The sequence below is a fragment of the Ctenocephalides felis genome, unplaced genomic scaffold, assembly GCF_003426905.1.
Source record: "Ctenocephalides felis isolate EL2017-DRISC unplaced genomic scaffold, ASM342690v1 CF-g0.4_SCAFFOLD_01170, whole genome shotgun sequence".
NCBI classification, from domain to species: Eukaryota; Metazoa; Arthropoda; class Insecta; order Siphonaptera; family Pulicidae; genus Ctenocephalides; species Ctenocephalides felis.
Genome location: NW_020537324.1, coordinates 38486025 through 38505683, shown reverse-complemented (window position 1 = coordinate 38505683; position 19659 = coordinate 38486025). Strand labels below are relative to the sequence as shown.

Below are 19659 nucleotides of genomic sequence, written 5' to 3'. Positions count from 1 at the left end.
CATATGGTCGGTGGGGAACAGATCTAGGGAATATATTGAGTGGGAAAGTGGAGTGAGATTTTTTGCCATTGTTTTCACGGATTTGCGACTTGGTGCGTTGTCAGGATGGAGCAGCACGGTTTTTCTTTTTCAAATGGGACGTTTATATAATAATAGCGTTATTTAATAGTCACTGTCTATGGTCTAGCCTTTCGCTCACTCATTGTCACTATTGTTTATGTCGTCATCTTAAGAACTGTCGTTTTCTAATAAATTATGATCTGTAACAATAATTAGTATATCTTATTCGTAACATATTTTGTTTATTATTCATAAAATTTTATCTTATACATACTTTGCATAATAATATCCGTAACTTGAGATGGCAATTGTTCTCCTACAAACCAGACAAAATCGTATTTATTTTCAATAATGGTCCAATCAGAAGCCAGTGGAGATAAAGATATTAGATGCTGTAAGTGAGCATTTCTCCAAAGCTTGGTCACATAGCGAACTCTTAGTAAATGCTGTTGCAATTCGGCTTTACAGGGAGGCAAACTGGATGAGTCAAAGTTTCGATATTTATTCTCAAACTTCTCATTAGATTTTTTGGAGCGGAAATCTAACATTATTAACATCGGTATCATTTTTAGCACCATACATATATAAATAATGCTTCAATTTCTATGTCATCCGTTATAATTCTATCAAATGCCAACTAGTATTCTTAAGAAGTTTCTAATAACTTAAAAGGCCTAATTTTGCCTTTTCTGAAAAATGCTGGCGTATAATCACATCCGGTGATTCCGTGAAAACAAGGTAAAGCTTTAGATAATTAATCACCATGGATTTGGTATACCTGATTAACATTTATGTAACGTTGATGATTGCCCACACCCATATTAATCCAAATTCTCAAAGACAACTTTAAATGATTTATATTTCCTAGAAGTATGATTAAAATATCAGAATCCGAACAGCGTACGACAACGTTTGCATCAAAATCGATTTGACTAATGTGATAAATAATCCTAGAATCGGCTTCTTCGTGTATTTCACATGACAATGATTATTCAATTGTCTTAATTACTTTGTTATTGAAAACTTTATATGAATAACATTTATCAAAACTTGAGTAAATAATTTTATTGCCAATGGAAGGAACCATATCTTCACTATCCCAGTGATTAATAAAAAAGCTAACTAGTGCTTCCTTAAATGGTATATTTTTAGTACTGCTTTAAAATTATGAGGTCGAATTTGGTTAGGTCCAATTGATATTGGCCTATTAGCTTCTTCTCGTCTTGAACGTTCACAATCTTTGATAGAAAGAAAAAAATATTGGTCAAAGATAATGCCTATGCGAACAGACTTTATCTGATAAATACAGCTATAAACTAGTATCATATTGCCAGACATTTTTGCTTGCCAGACATGGTTAACAACCGCAGAAACGTCTGGTAAATTAATTTTATGTGTTTTTACCCTTAACGAACATAATACTAAAATTTCAGACTGACTAAAATGATTTGAATTTTTGAAAAAATTAATAATTAAATTGGCGTCTGGCACACATTTAGCAGCGCCTAAAATATCTGGCAACAAAAAATATGAGTCTGGTGAACCTATTCGAAGTAAAAAAATGAAAATGGGACTGACTAAAATGCTATAAACTAGTATCATATGCCAGACATTTTTGCTTGCCAGATATGGTTAACAACCGCAGAAACGTCTGGCAAATTAATTTTATGTGTTTTTACTCTTAACGAACGTAATACTAAAATTTCAGACGGACTAAAATGATTTGAATTTTTAAAAAAAATAATAATTAAATTGACGTCTGGCACACATTTAGCAGCTCCCAAAATGTCTGGCAATAAAAATGTGAGTCTGGATAACCTATTCAAAGTCAATAAATGAAAATTGGACTGAGTAAAATGCTATAAACTAGTATCATTTTGCGAGACATTTTTGATTGCCAGACATGGTTAACAACCGCAGAAACGTCTGGCAAATTAATTATATGTGTTCTTACCCTTAACGAACATAATATTAAAATTTCAGACGGATAAAAATGATTTGAGTTTTTAAAAAAATTAATAATTAAATTGACGTCTGGCATACATTTAGCAGCGCTCAAAATGTCTAGCAATAAAAATGTGAATCTGGATAACCCATTCAAAGTCAAAAAATGAAAATTGGACTGACTAAAATGCTATAAACTAGTATAATGTTGCCAGACATTTTTGATTGCCAGACATGGTGAACAACCGCAGAAACGTCTGGCAAATTAATTATATGTGTTTTTACCCTTAACGAACATAATATTAAAATTTCAGACGGACTAAAATGATTTGAATTTTTAAAAAAATTAATAATCAAATTGACGTCTGGCACACATTTAGCAGCGCCCAAAATGTCTGGCAACAAAAAATATGTGTTTGGTGAACCGATTCGAAGTCAAAAAAATGAAAATTGGACAGACTAAAATGCTTTCAAAATTTTGATTTCGCGCTGTACAAGTTTCAGCTGCCAGACGGCCCGTACTCTAACCGAGAGAGCACTAAGGACTACATACCATAAAACCAGCTTGACTAAAATGCTTGTTTTGAAAACGTTGCTGCCTCCTATACGTGTATCATCAACTTTGGCGACAATGTAATTTGGGATGCTGAATGGAATTTTTGATATTTTACTTCAAAATGCATACAAGGGGTTATATCTAACAATCGTTCACGAAAGATACGGTATTTTCTGTGCGGTATTTTCCGTATCTTTTGAATTTTGCGTTCAAGATTTTTGGCTAATACGTGGGCCGAAAATGTGTTCTTTATTGTGGTAATTATAAGCAAGCGGTTTGGGCGATCCTTGCGAAAAACTGATAAACGCAAGTCCTTATCGAATTAAATTGATTGATTCAGGATTTTTTGCGAATTTTAAATTTTTGAAATCAGTGCAGTTATTTTTGAGAAAACGCTCGCACAAAGTTATGTAAACTGTAACTGAAATGGATCCTTGAAATTGAAATAGAATTCTAGCAAAGAAGTTTGAAGAAATCGATTCTTTCTTTTTTGATGTTTTTAAAGTTTAGCTATTTAACTTTAACTCATTCGAGACCGATTGCACACCTTGTGTGCAATTGCTTTCCGAGCCTATAAGACCAGTTGCACATCGTTTGTGCAATGATATTAATGAGCAGTTATCAGTTATTTTGAGTAAAATAGTCGTCGAGATATTTTTTTTGATTAATAGCATCTGTAGAGTACAGAAAAAAAATTGGCATAGGTTTTATTGCGTACCAAAACAAAACAAAACATTTTTTCGAAATTTCGAAATCTACATTTTTAGAAAATATCAATGTAAGATCAGTGTGCTTTTTCCTAAACATTTACAAATTGTTTTTTTTTTGTCATTACTAAGTTACATTACTTTATTCTGTTTAGACATTTTTCTAGAAATTTATTTTCAGAGATTTTTTGCTATTTGATCACGATAATGTGCTTTTTCCTAAACATTTACAAATTGTTTTTTTTTTGTCATTACTAAGTTACATTACTTTATTCCGTTTAGACATTTTTCTAGAAATTTATTTTCAGAGATTTTTTGCTATTTGATCACGATAATCTTCCTCTGTTTTTATTCTCCGCGAAACTTTAAAAGCGTTTTTCTCGAAATTTTACGATTTTTCAACTTCTTGGCCGATTTACTTAAAATTTTTACATAATCTTATTTAGAAACTTTTTTTTCGGATGAGCTACTATGACAAAAAATGATAGTAAAAATATCGTTTGCCTTTTTTACCTTCTCTCGAAAATCACATGAAACATGCATGAAACTCAGCTCTTCTTCTAGAACAGAAGAAGAATAGACTAGAATATCCCCTGAAAGCATTAAATTCGTATATCTAATGCAAATATGAATAATTTTCTCTACATAAATGTGGTTTGTGGGAACTTAAAGCGAACGAGTATTTAAAACAAGTCTAAAAGCGCTAAAGAACATGATTCTCTTTTCTGTGGGAACGTGGGCCGTAACATTTGATCTACAGTGTAAAGAGCATTTGATCTATGATTGGTTGATATGGGGTTGGTTGAAGTAAACAGTTGAAGATTATTTACATGCCAATTGTGAATTAATGGCAAGTTATTAGTGGAAAGTGTAGTGAACAAAATATTTTTGTGAGATTATTGAAGATATTTTTTATTAATTATTAATAATATAGTTTATGAAATTAATTGTGTTTGACTGAATTTCAATTTAACAAATATATGTTTTATGGTTAGGGGCAGAAGCGACACTCTAGTCTAGTATAAAATAGTTGGATCTGGTATTAAACAAATTAATACAGGATATGTGTTGTATGATACTTGGACATTTGTTAACTGATTCACATTTATGAAATAATATTTAACTAGTGGGGTGCATGGCATCGTGCCTTAAGGCAAATTGCTGGAACTTCCTGTAATTAAAAATCTTGGTACGGAACCAAAAAAAAATTTCACAAAATGTGTACACATTGATAAAATCTCTATAAAATATCTGATAATTTGATGTACATATGTCCAATAAACATTTTTGACCGCAAAATGACATTTTTTTAACTTATTTTTATTGAGAGTCCATAACCGCTGGACCTGACTTCCTAAAATATTAAACAGTTCTTTATCTTGTCAATACAAGTAAAATCCTTTTTGGAATATTAAAATCGGAAGCTCCGTTCTCTTAAAAACTGAGTTACAGTTTTTGACACTTTTTGCTCCGTATGTACGGAACGGCTAAACCTGCCGTCGCCAAATACTAATCAGCACGTCTCCTTATCAATCCTTATCAATCGGTGTTCCTTAAATCGTCGACGAAAATTTGTATCCGCACACACACACGCACATACACACATACACATATACATCCATTTTTTCTAAGGTATGCTAAAATATCGAAAAACCTTTGAAACGTAAAGATATATAAAAATTTTCATTTTCGATTTTTTTGCGATCACTATAACTTGACTGAATCACATAGTCAAAAATGTTCATTTAAAGTATATAATTGAGCTTTAAAACTTTAGCCAGAATTAAAATTGAAATCTGAATTATTTTTGATATATATATAAAAAAAAATTGAATGCATTTTTTTTAAAAGCAATTGTTTTGTCAACACGAGCTGAAAGTTTTTTGAATCATTCAAATCGGACGCATAGTTCTCTCAAAAACTGCAATTTTTTGCACATTTAGCTCTATATCTCCAAAACCGCTGGGCCTGCTTTTGCCGAAAACTAATCACCCCTTCTCCTCTCAAAATCGATTTCTATTTTCTGCACTCTTTGCTTTGTATCTCCGAAACGGCTGGACCTGTCTTTGCCATGAACTAATCAGCACATCTCCTTATCAATAGGAATCGAATGTTTTTTGAACTATTTAAATCGGTTGATCCTTGCGCCCCAAAACGTGAGTGAAATATTGTATTCATACATACATATACACACACATCCATTTTTTCGGAGGTATGCGAAAATGTTCAGAAACCTTCAAAACGTCGATAAATGTAAAAAAATTTAATTTCGATTTTTGTACGATTACAATAACTTACCCTACGGGAAGTTAAAAAAAAAAGTATATTATTACTGTCAAAAATTATAGAACGCGACAAGATATCGATTAATCAAAGTTATATTAATTGCATATTATAGGTATGTAGGTAAACATATATATCATAAAAATTATACTATAAATAAGAGTTTAAGGCATAAATATTAAAATTAAATTGAATCTTGTTTAATTCATAAAGATTCAAACATAGGCAATGCCCAAAAGTTTTATTATTTAAAATCGTGCCTAAAGGGAAATGTTGCTAATCTTATAGAATCACTACCGGCAACGGCCGATAATTATATAATTGCTTGAGACTTATTAAAAACGCGTTTTGAAAATAAGAAAATAATCGTAAATAGCCATATTAAAGAATTATTTGATCATCTAGCCATGCACAATGAATAGGGTAACGATCTTCGTAATTTAATAGATACGTTTAATAAGCATTTAATATGTTTAAAAATATTGCAACAACCGGTAGACCAGTGGGACGCTCTAATTAATTATTTAATAATTTCTAAAATAGACAGGGAAACTCACCAAGAGTGGGAAGTGCTCATGAATAGAGGGTCAGAATTAGTTACATTTGCCGAACTCAGTAGTTTTCTAAATCAACGCTGTATGACATTAGAAGCTATAAACCCGACTGAGACAAGAACCGGAAATTTCAATAATTTTAAAGACATAAAGACTAATTACGCAAAACAAACGAAGTCTTACGATACATCAACTAGTTACAAAAATATTTGTCTATTTTTCAATGGGACTTATCATTCAGCATTCAAATGCCCAAAGTTTTGATCACTATCTACAGAAGATAGATTAAATAAAGCAAAGGAAATAAAATTATGAATTAATTGTTTACGGTGTAATCATAATGTTAGTCAATGCCTTTCATCGAGTCGATGTACCTTTTGCAATTCATATCATTATAGTCTTTTACACAGATATTCAAACCACCGACCCTTGATACACCACAAATTATTTCATGTCATTCTGCCGGTAACGTACCTCTCAACACTACGCATTCATTTTTAATATGCAATAACAGATCTAACGTAAAAGCGCAAGAAAATAGAATTTGGGATTTGAAAGCAAACAATAACATCCAATATTTTAATAATACGAAAACACAACGCAAACAACATTTTTCTAATAGAACTTCGACAAATGACGGAAGGTCTATTGTTACAACTCCATTTACGAATCATATAAAAAACAATGCGAATTGTAAATTCTATATTTCACGCACAAATGATTTACGAACAAATCAAAATCTATTTACCAAAGATAAAAACTTTATGAATACTTATATGTTATTGGGAAATAGAACCATAGCTAATGAATTTATCAAACCCAAAACAAGTTTCTATTGGCCTAATCACGGTGTGTTTAAAACCAGACAGTTTTTCCAAAGGAATACGAAATTATCATAATTTATACTAAAATCGATTCATATTCCATACAATAACATAATTTAATTACTGTCTGAAGCAAGCTAAATATAATTCATCTTTATGGTGGCAAGGTCCATTTTGATTACAAAATTTAACTGAAACACAGCAACGCACAACTAACAATCTTACGATTCCAGAGACTGATATAGAAACCAGAATTACAAATTTGACGAAGATTAATAATAATGAACTTTTTTCATTATATTCTTTATCTATTAAACTAGTACAAGTTGTAGCTTTTTGTTATCGATTTTATAAGAATTTTAAAATAACGAAGAACAAGACAAAACATGATACATTCAAGCATGACATAGACATAATTATGAGTAAGGAAGCATTAAACAAATCTTCAAAACTAAAATCACTAACTACCAAAGAATCACCCATTAACAATTCTGATAGCTAGACATGAGTATTTAAAATTGAGTCACTGTGGAGCACAAATGCTATTGAATACATTGCATAATACCTATCGGCCTATCGGAGGTAGAAACTTAACAAGATCAATCGTAAAAAAATGTGTAGCATGCTTTAAAGTGAAACCCACATTAATCCATCCACTGATGGGTAATTTACCTAAATGTCGTGTAACGCCGAAATCGCCTTTTTTATATGCGAAATAGATTACGGAGGTCCTGTCTTCAAGCAATTCATATTGAATTAGTATTTGAATTAACGACAAATACTTTTATGGCAACATTAAAACGATTTATGGCACGTCGTGGAAAATTTCGCGAAATCTATTCAGATAATTGAACCAATTTCATAGGCGCAGCTTCTGGATTAAAGGAATCTTATAAATTTTCACAAAGAAAGACAAATCAAAACGGGATTACTGATAAAATGACCAACGAAGGTGTATCATGGAAGCACATGTCACCTAATTCTCCTCATTTCGGAGGCATTTGGGTCATGCAAGATCTTAATGAAGAATCTTAACCTTCGAAGACTTTTGTATGATTCTGACACAGATCGAAGCAATGTTTGAACTCAAGACCAATTTCTCTTTTAAGCTCGTATCCTAACGATTTAATGAAGAATATTAATTATTTTGAAATTTATATTTCAAGGCCGGGAGTATGTTCGCGCCATATCAAAGGGTGCGATATATATTGATATAAAACAAAAAATCATCAATCGATATGCATACAAATAAATCAAGTCAATCAATACGTTATCAAAACCAATATTAAAATTATTGTAAAAACACTTATAACTTGTAATAAACATAAAATAAATATATACAGTTATAATTAAAGTATTTTGCAATTGGTCCTTCAAATTCAATCAAACATTGGGACCAAACATTGGGACCAATGTTTTTTCAATGGTTGTTGTGATTGATTGCTTTTTGAAGTACCATATGTAAAATAATTCAATTATAACTGTATATATTTATTTTATGTTAATTACAAGTTATAAGTGTATTTACAATAATTTTAATATGTTGTTTTTGATTGATAACGTATTAATTGACTTGATTTATTGTGTGATTTTCGATTGATGATTTTTTGTTTATATCAATATAACTCACACCCTTTGATATGGCGCGAACATACTTGATGATGAAGAAGAAATTGATAATTTATTTGATAACGAATTAGAAGAGTTTTTTGATAAATACGCGAACCATACGACGATAAACAATACTTTACTGAAAAGGAAAAACAACGCAAAGAGCATTCTATTACTAATTACGACGGAAGTTTTGGTACTATAATTCAATTTGCAAAAATATCAAAGACTTAGAATATAGTAGACAAGTAACATTAAAACGTCATATTTCACTTGCAAACAGAAACCAATTCACCGAATATGTTAAAATTTACCTCATCAAGACGTGTTAAAGTCAATCAATTTAACTAATTTTCGCGTAATTTTGGAAACGCCTTACAAGTCCGATACAAGTCTGCTGTTGTCTGAGCTACAACTTGTTAGACCGATTATCCGAAAAAAAATCTGTTTTATTATAACAAATTTTAAAATTCATACTAACGGTCGATATAAAGAGAGTGATCGAACAGGTTTTAGTTCAGATAAACGACAGAAAGATGCACTAAACAATTCGGGGTAAAACTTCCAATAACAAAATAAACATAAATCAATAACATACGTTCTTATCAATACGATGTTCAGAACAATCACCTAAACAAAGCATAACTGAACATCTTAAAATATTCGAAAACCCCAGAAATTATTTTAACGTTTATAGTTCATTAACTACAGCTGATACAATAATGAAATTATTTATTAACAACAATCTCACTAACATTTTAACGCAAGCTAAACTCAATCTTTATGAATTGAATTCTAACCATTAAAAACTTTTCATTCCAACTCCAAATCGTCTAAGCACGAAATTACATGTCTATACATATAGCGCGCGAATGAATGTGTTTATCACTTCAAATTCTAGCTATAAAATAAAATTAATAGTGGAAAAATCTAGAATAGCACTATCAAAATATATCGCCCTTTATACCTCAAACTAAGTGAGGCAATATTATTAAAAATTCTTGCGCAAAATATGAAACGGGCGTTGAATATCGCGTTTGATAAAAAATTATGTTGGAGCGATCTTACTATCACTCATATCTGATTAAAATCTATATTTTTATAAATACAAAAATCCTTTTGCGAATATAATTCATTTTATTCAAAACAAATCATGACAATCAAGCAAGACATGCTTAACTTATCGAACCAAAAAATTTTACCTATCACAAATGTCACCCCATGTGGAATATAGAGTCAGTTGCAGACTTATCTCGTCTGCAGATACAACCACCATAATCAGTTCAAGGAGAGAGTGTTACAGTGCTCCAATAAGACAATTTAGAAGCAGAAAGTATTGAACTGATTATTACTGATTAGTCTGAAAACACTTAAAAAAAAACTATAAACTATGATTTCCAATAACAATCAAGAAATGCAGTTCATGAAATTTTTGTCATACCAAAACCATTAACATCTACTTAATTCACATTAATGAAGAATACCAATTATTTTGAAATATATATTTCAAGGCCGGGAGTATGTTCGCGCCAATCAAAGCATGCGGTTATATTGATATATAAACAAAAAATCATCGATCGAAAATCACACAAGAAATCAAATCAATCAATACGTTATCAAAAACAACATATTAAAATTATTGCAAATACACTTATAACTTGTAGTTAACATAAAATAAATATATACAGTCATAATTAAAGTATTTTACAATTAGTCCTTCAAAATTCAATCAAACAACCAATGTTTTTTCGATTGTTTTTTATCAAAGGGTGCGATATATATTGATATAAAACAAAAAATCACCATTCAATAATCATACAAATAAATCAAGTCAATCAATACGTTATCAAAACCAATATTGAACTTATTATAAATACGAATATAATTTGTAATCAACAGAAAATAAATACATAAATTTATGAATTAAAGTGTTTATAACAAATTTCGTCCTTCAAAATTCAATCAAAACAATCAGTAAAAAAACATTTGATTGAATTTTGAAGGAAGGTTTAATTTAAAAAACTTAAATATTTTCATTACAGCAAAGCCATATATTAAAACATCGAATTTACATGTTATATAAAAATAGCAATATAAAAATATATAGTTATATAAAAATGTTATGAAAAATAAAAATAATTTTTCAGGTTTAGTTTAAAAAAAATATTACAAGACAAATGCTATGAGAATTTTATGAAAAAATATTAACCATTGAAAACTATAATAAATGTAACTGATTTTCTAAAATTAAACGATTTGGCGTATGTTGCAAGTTTCTTTTAATATGTACCCGTACATCTGCAATATTATAAAAGCAGTAGCCTAACAATAAGCGATTTTCATAGTATTAGTTGATCCTTTCTGACGTCAGACCTAGGTTTTAGGTACCTGCGTACGTTCGTTTTCGACAACGAACGAATTTCTATATCGTTGAATAACTAACTGGCCGCCATGTTTTCAACTACTTTGAAACCAGTTGATTTTTGAAAAAGAAACGGTTTAATAACCGTTCGTTGATTCAACACCCATCACTAGTCAGAACCGTATAAAAATCTTCAAAGGTTAAATTGGCGTTTCCTAATATTCGATTTAGGTGAGCCTTGCATGACTTTATGGCTGCTTCCCAAATTCCTCCGAAATGAGGAGAATTCGGTGGAATGTGCTGCCATGACACACCTTCGTTGATCATTTTATCAGTAATCTCGTTTTGATTTGACTTTTTTTGTAAAAATTTATACAGTTCCTTTAATCCAGAAGCTGCGCTTCCTTTAATCCAGAAGCTGCGCCGAGGTTTGTCACGTCGTACCATAAATCGTTTTAATGTTGCTATAAAACTATTCGTCGTTAAATCAGATACTAATTCAATGTGAATTGCTTCCGTAACAAAGCATACAAATAAGCATATATAAGCCTTTAATTTTTTGTACTCTCTTGTTTGACGATCTCTTATTAAGACAGGACCTCCGTAATCTACTCCGCATATAAAAAAGGTAATTGCCGCGTTACACGACTTTTAGGTAAATTACCGATGGATGGATCAATGCGGGTTTTACTTTAAAGCATGTTACACATTTTTTTACGATTGATCTTGTTAAGTTTCTACCTCCGATAGGCCAATAGGTATTACGCAACGTATTTAATAGCATTTGTGCTCCGCAGTGATACAATTTTAAATGCTCATGTCTAGCTATCAGAACTGTTAATAGATGATTCTTTGGTAGTATTATTGGATGGCATTTATCATATGCTATATTATAATTTTTTATCCGCACCCCAACGCGTAAAATTCCATTTCTATCTAAGAATGGAGTTAGTGATTTTAGTTTTGAAGATTTGTTTAATGCTCCCTTACTCTATGTCATGCTCGAATGTATCATGTTGTGATAATTTTATTAAGTTCTTTAATGAATCATTGAATTCGTTAATGGTAAGTGGACCATGTAATCTTTCGTTCTTAATTAATTTAGAATTCTGATAAAATCGAACGAAAAATTAATTTTCGTGCAAATCAAATTTGTAATTCTGATTTCTATATCAGTCTCTGGAATCGTAAGATTGTTAGTTGTGCGTTGCTGTGTTTCAGTTAAATTTTGTAACCAAGATGGACCTTGCCACCATAAAAATGATTTTAATAAATCATGTGTGAAGCACCCGCGTGAAATGAGATCCGCTGGATTATCTTGCGATCGGACATGAAACCAATTGTTGGCGTCGGTATTTGTTTGAATATCAGAAACTCTATTGGCAACAAAAGTTTTCCATTTGTAAGACGGAGATTTTATCCACGAAAAGGTTATTGTGGAATCGCTCCAATAAAATCTTTATCTAACGCGATATTTAATGCCCGTCTTGTTTTTTGCGTAAGATTCGCTAATAATTGGCCGCACAAAGTTCGAGACGCGGGAGTGTGATATTTTTTAATGGCGCTACTCGAGATCTTGACGCTATTAGTTTTATTTTAATATCAGAATTGGTATCGATAGATCGTACATATATACGTGCACCGTAAGCTTGTTCGGATGCGTCAGCAAAACCATGTAATTTGGTGGTTAGACGATTTTCACAAAATGTTTTACAATAAATTTTTTGTAAACAGAAATTCAAGACGATTTCTTTATTTAGCGGGAATCGGCACGACGGCGTGAATGTGAAATTGTGGTTGAGCAAAATAGATGCGATTGGTGAGAGGTATATAGTGCCAATAGAAAAGGTTTACTATTTGGTTGGTGTCGCAGTTTGATTGTCATAATGACGAGCAACAGCATGGTTTCTCTCTGCACCAAGTAATGTGAGATTGGCATACGATGAGCTGAAAAGCATGATGTGCGAACTAATAGAGTACTATAGAGTACGCACTAAGGCTGAAGTATTAGAGGCAATTCGTAAGGAAGATGAAGCTAAGACTGTTGTGTGGGAGACAATGCACAAGGAAAAAGAAGATAAAGCCGCTATAGTGCAGTAAACGGAGCGTTTTAGGTCTGAATTTTTTTACTGTGCTCCGAATTGAATGAAATTTTGAAATTAGGTTCATCTTACCCTCAAGTTCAAAAGTGAAAACAATTCGGGTTGCGCCATCACCCCCCGGGGGGATGTCGCCCCTTCTCAATTGTGTAATTACATTTTTTCAAAATAACGTCGGAAATCGATGGAAGAACTAATTATAAGAAAAAAATGTCTTCTATAGTTTTTCAAAAAAACTAATACTTTTCAAGTTATTGGCCACTAAAGATTCATATATTTTTCGCGTTTTTCTTCGTTTTTTTGCAAATATCTCCTAAAATATACATTTTAACGAAAATGGTGTAACGAGCAAAATAATGTTAATAAAAATCTTAATAAATCGGTATTACATAAAGTGTTCTAGGAAAAATATTAAGCAAGATTTGAAAGAGCAAAGTCGTTTTTTATTTCGTTCAAGATTTAATTGTTGTATTTAAAGCCATCTAGTGTCGAGGTTTTACATTTTATGCATTTCGGTGAAATTGGGTTTTATAGTGCTCAACATAAGCTTTAAAATGAGTGCTGTTAAATATTTTTGCGTGTAAAATGAGTGAGCTATCATGCAAATAAGAAGCATATACGAAGTTTTTTTCTTTTAAATCATATGGTTTAATGAGCGCCATTTCCACCAGAATTAAAGTAATTCACATTCCATCTAGAATTCACTTCATTATAGACATCTTGATGGATTCTAGTAGATTCACTACCTTAGTACAAACTATTTCAGAAAACTCACGATTTTATAAAAACTTTTTTTCCACATGATATACAACAAGATGAAGAAAAAATTGAAAACTGTGGATAATGCAGAATTGCATAGTAGTTACATAGAAAAAATAATTATAATTGTTTTTACTATTCGCTGAAAAAATAATAGTTGTCATTTGGATAGTCATGGATAGCCATAATAATTATATTTTAACAACAGAGTATATTTTTTGTAATATACTTCTAATACTTAATATATTTTTAATACTTATATACTTGCGATGAATAGCTATGAAATGTATTCTGACATATATTTTTTCGATTTTTTATTTATTGATAACTATATAAAATACAATAACATTGCAAAAAATCAAAAAAGGTAATGAATTAAAATTAAAATATTTTTTATTGCCGACGTAAATATATGAAAAATTTGTAGTTTTTCATACATTGAAATATATTAGTCAGAAGCTTATACGGCGAATGAAAATAATCAATAATAATAATGATTGTTTTATTCGGCGCGTTGGATTTTTTATTATGACTAATGAATATTCTCATATACAAGATATAAATAAATTTTGGTTTTTGATAAATATTTCCATATACGAGGTCTGTTCAAAAAGTACCCGAAATTTTCGTTTTTTCAAAAAAATATTTATTCGTCTACATTAATGTGGTCCCCTTCAAAGTAGTCCCCCCCAGATATAATACACTTATGCCAGCGTTTTTTCCAATTTTCGAAGCACCCTTGATATTCACTTTTTGATATGTCCTTGAGCACTCTTAGCGATTCGGCCTTTATTTCTTCAATCGAGGAAAACCGCCGTGCGTTATCGTGGTGCAACAGCCATGAATTGTTTTTCCATAAATCGGAGCGTTTTTTTCGGATTGCTTCACGCAAACGTCGCATCACTTCAAGGTAATACTCCTTATTAACCGTACGACCTTGTGGTAAGAACTCTTGATGTACTATGCCGTTATAATCAAAGAAAACAGTAAGCAAAACCTTGACATTCGATCGAACTTGACGTGCTTTTTTTGGTCTTGGCTCACCTGGGCTCTTCCATTGGGACGATTGGGCTTTGGTTTCGACATCATAACCGTACACCCATGTTTCATCACCAGTTATGACCCTTTCAAGCAAACTTGGATCGTTGTTGACGTCATTTAACAGCTCTTGAGCGATGTTCATGCGATTGCTTTTTTGGTCAAAATTTAGCAGTTTTGGAATGAATTTTGCTGCCACTCGTTTCATGCCCAAAACATTTGAAAAAATGTTATGACATGAGCCAATTGATATGCCAACTTCATCAGCAACTTCTCTAATTGTGATTCGGCGATCATTCATAACCATTTTTTCCACTTCTTTCACATTTTCATCGTTTGTTGACGTGCTGGGTCGACCGGAGCGTTCGTCATCTTCAACGTCTTCGCGGCCATCTTGGAAACGCTTATACCACTCGTAAACACTTGTTTTTTTCATAGCAGACTCACCATAGGCTTTTTGTAACATTTCACACACTTTGTTACACTTTATTTCATTTTTTACGCAAAATTTAATACAAATTCTTTGACTTTTCAATTCTTCCATTGTAAAAATCGCCGAGCTCAGAAAAACACGTCAAACCTTAGCGACTACCACAGACAAAGTAAACAGTGAATATAGCTGAAAATTTCATCATACTTTAGGGGCATGTATACCAACACAATAAAAAAAAAATTTAGACAATCAGACACTCAAGACCCGCGAAATTTAAAAATTCCGGGTACTTTTTGAACACACCTCGTATGTAGTACAGAATTTGTCGAGGCGCGCGATAACGACGAGCCTTATGCTTGCTCGTCGCTCTTGCAAAGCGACTTTATATGGGTGTTCTTGTACCGGCAGCGCATGTGCTAGGTTAAGTTTTTTCAACTTTTCACCCAAAGTTCCACTTACATTTAAATGAATTTTTGAATAACAGAAGAAAAATGTACAGGCTTTGGAATGATGCTAATATAAAAGTAGTCCAAAGAGCCGCACTGGTAGAAAATGGAAAATGAAAAATCATTTTCACCTTTACACGCACTAACAAATAATTTTTTCACATTATTTGTTATGAACAACATAGACAAGATCAGTATAAATAGAATGACGTTAACATTTTTTCGATATCTCTCATATTTCCGACAAAAAGTGAGTTTGAAAAATGGGGCCGCTTTCACATGTTTTCACGGATAGCTCGGCCAAATTATGAGCTGCGGATTTGAAATTTGGTATTTCGAATTTTCTCGAAAATACCTATAAAATGGCATAAAAATCATTTAAATACCAGGGTGGGGCCAATTCTGTATGGAAACACGCCCAGACAAGTTACAACGTTACAAGTTTTTTGCGTGTAAAATGAGTGAGCTATCATGCAAATAAGAAGCATATACGATATTTTTTTCTCTTAAATCATATGGTTTAATGAGCGCCATTTCCACCAGAATTAAAGAAATTCACATTCCATCTAGAATTCACTTCATCATAAACATCTTGATGGATTCTAGCAGATTCACTACTTTAGTACATACTATTTTCAGAAAACTCACGATTTTATAAAAACTTTTTTTGAAAAATATATGAATCTTTAGTGGCCAATAACTTGAAAAGTATTAGTTTTTTTGAAAAACTATAGAAGACGTTATTTTCTTATAATTAGTTCTTCTATCGATTGCCGACGTTATTTTGAAAAAAATTAATTACACAATTGAGAAGGGGTGTCATTCCCCAGGGGGGTGATGGCGCAACCCGAATTGTTTTCACTTTTGAACTTGAGGGTAAGATGAACCTAATTCCAAAATTTCATTCAAGTCGGAGCACAGTAAAAAAATTCAGAGCCTATACCCTTTTTTCCTCTCCGTTTACTGCACTACTATAGAAAAACTGCAGTTGATGCAAGTCCGTTGAAGGCGAGTACATTGAAGACATGGAATTTTTTAATAGTGTGGATTATAGTGCAGGTATGCAAATACATAAAGTTCGGTGTGAGGAAGATTTAAAAGCAGAACAGCTTACGGAACCAGATCAAGAGATCCGGATCAAGTGTTGCCAACTCCACCATAGAACAAGGATTCACTATATGTTAGAAACCGCTAGTTACGCCGTTCACATTTACGTTGGCGCATATTTGAAATGCATCATTGCAAAATATTCAGTAACTACTAACCATAGATAAATAAGCATCTGATAAGCTGCTGACAATAAGATCCAATATCAAGTAACTTTACGCGGTATAAACTATTTGTTAAACAATTAATTATTATTAATTACTTAGTAGTTGAATATTCCTTTTTTTTCTTTATCGAATTGTTATTTATTGCATATTATCATTTGTCAATATATGCGGGCAGCCGGGTCGCAAAAATATCTGCTGCGGGCCGCGAGTTTGACACCCATGTTCTAGGTTGTACACCATTAGCATGTACAGGAGTCGTGTAGCAGATCAATACTCAATACGATTTAGGTTGGATTTATTATGACCATTTGCTTCTATTGCCTGAATTTATACCATTGATATTTGCCACACAGAAGGAGCAATTGTCGTGCTGATTCTGAGTTTCTTTTTCCTTCTAGATAATAACTAATAAGCAACTTTTTTTCATAGTACGAAGAATCCCATCCCATTATCTTGATTGCGCAATTCAGTAAAGTGATTAAGATACGATGCTTTTACGCAGTTTTATGACATAGGTTTTCGGTATTTGTCGAAAACACAATAACCTCAGATATAACAAAAATTATCTGGATTATGCACACATATGCATTCAACTGTCCTGCGCAATTATAAACAAAAAAAGTTTTAATTGCGACAGCAACAGTAAGTTTGTTATAAAATTTATTTAGTTCATAAACAATACATTACAAAAACACCTTGTTTTATTATCAATGACCCAGATATTATAGTATATAATAGTCGAACAGTTCTTGTAAAAGAACTGACTGACTGAATAGTGACTCTAGTTTATTAGACAGTGAATGTCATATTGTTAGTGTTGTCCAATAAAGTGGTTATAATTACGGGAGAGCTTGTATTTTATTTACACCTAGTCTTCCAGCTAATACCTCTAGGAAAACCACCCCCGTTCCGAGGAGACTTATTAAACCAGTACCCTGCTTATCATATATCTGTGGACGAGTTGATCTTGGGTTGCTAGGCTTACCCCTACATAGCTAGAAGGACCCAGAAGCAACCAAGACAACAACCACGCCGTCACATTTCAGCATATATAGGTGTTACAGTTGAAGCATACCGAAAACAGCTGACAAACTCTTAGTTATTTGTTAAACAGCGATAATCATAGCCTAAATGATTAATTGGGGTAGTTCACTAACATTATCTTAAAATATATTGTTGCGTCTGTCCGTTCAGTATTGCAACTGGGCCGAAAGCACTCTTGTAGTGAAGGGGTTAATGTAATATATATTTTTCTAATTTCTTAGAAATCTGAGATAGTCCTCAGATACATTCTAAAATTATTTATTCGGATTCCATTAGATTCTATTTATGAATGTTTATTTTTGTTGTAAACATACATCACTTGTTTATATATTAAAAAGTACTTAATATGAATGAAAATGTTTGCAATTATTTATATTAATCATTGATCTTTTTTTTTATTCATTATTGATTATTTTGAATCTTCTAATGTAGAATTACAGTACAGAAAGTCCCAGCATTTTGCCTTGGGATGCAATATCATGCACCATTTTTTTTTTGTTATCGGCATTTTGTGGTTTCGATGAGTTATTTTATTTTTAAGAACTTTTGTTGAAGGTTTTTGAATCATTTTTGCAGGGTCGTTGGTTATTCATTGATGATGGACCATATCATGAATCACTTGAGCATTTAGTGGAGCATTACTCGTTGATGTCTGACGGTTTACCCAATATGTTGCAAGTTGCGGTTTCACCAAAACCGAAACCACCTTTACCAGAAGTAAATTCAACTAAATCTATCTATCTACATATATATATATATATATATAGGTATATCTCGATTTAAATTATTTTATAGTTTTCAACTATACCGAGAATGAAAAGCAGTTCAGTAAAAAATATTTTTCCAAATAAGAGTAATATGGAATCTCTATCGAAATCAGCAAATGTTTCTTTAATGAATAATGAAACAATTAGTTTACAAAGTTGCACCATGACAAACGACCAGGACTCTTTCTACACAATACCTTTGAATAACGCGGCAGTTCAAATAGATAATCATTTAAATATGTCAACAACTTATAATGACATTGAAAATGATGTAAATAAAAATATAATTAGGTTTGTATATTTTATTACTTACATCATAGTCTTACATAATCCATTTAGTAAATATATGCATATGTAATAATACATACATTTTTAATCAATAATTTAGTATAGTTGTTTTTATAATTATACATTCCAGAGATGAAAGCAAACAAAATAACTCTTTTTGTAAGGAAATTCAAAACGATTTGTCCATCCAAAGGAACTCTGATATTTCTAAAGAGTCTTTAGTACTAGGTTCTGTACTTGGCGAGGGTGAATTTGGGGAAGTTTATAAGGGAATTTATGTCATTAATAAAACGTGTCAGATAGACGTTGCCATCAAAACGTTACGCGAAGAACATGTTGAAGCTAATAAAGAAGATTTTTTGAGAGAGGCCAAATTAATGATGAGCTTAGATCATCATTGTATAGTACGTCTAATAGGAGTTTCTCAGGTAAATAATTATTACAATTGCGATATATAAATAATTATAATTCATACATTGTGATATATAAATAGTCATAAATCATACATTATATTCTAAAACAGTGGAAAAATAAAAGCATTCTTAATAATTCTATGACAAACTACTACATCTGTCATTTATTTGATTGTTTGATATTAGTAAAGGCAAGT

General features: G+C 31.6%; 1 protein-coding gene across 1 annotated transcript in view; it reads left to right on the top strand.

Moving 5' to 3' along the window:
• Positions 1–19659, top strand: part of LOC113366743 (tyrosine-protein kinase Shark-like) — a 146254-nt gene that overhangs the window by 113811 nt on the left and 12784 nt on the right. Inside the window, exons 7-9 of the mRNA XM_026608402.1 lie at positions 18571–18711; positions 18790–19052; positions 19180–19477. Of these exons, the coding sequence (XP_026464187.1) occupies positions 18571–18711; positions 18790–19052; positions 19180–19477 (702 nt within the window). The remainder of the gene's footprint in view (positions 1–18570; positions 18712–18789; positions 19053–19179; positions 19478–19659) is intronic.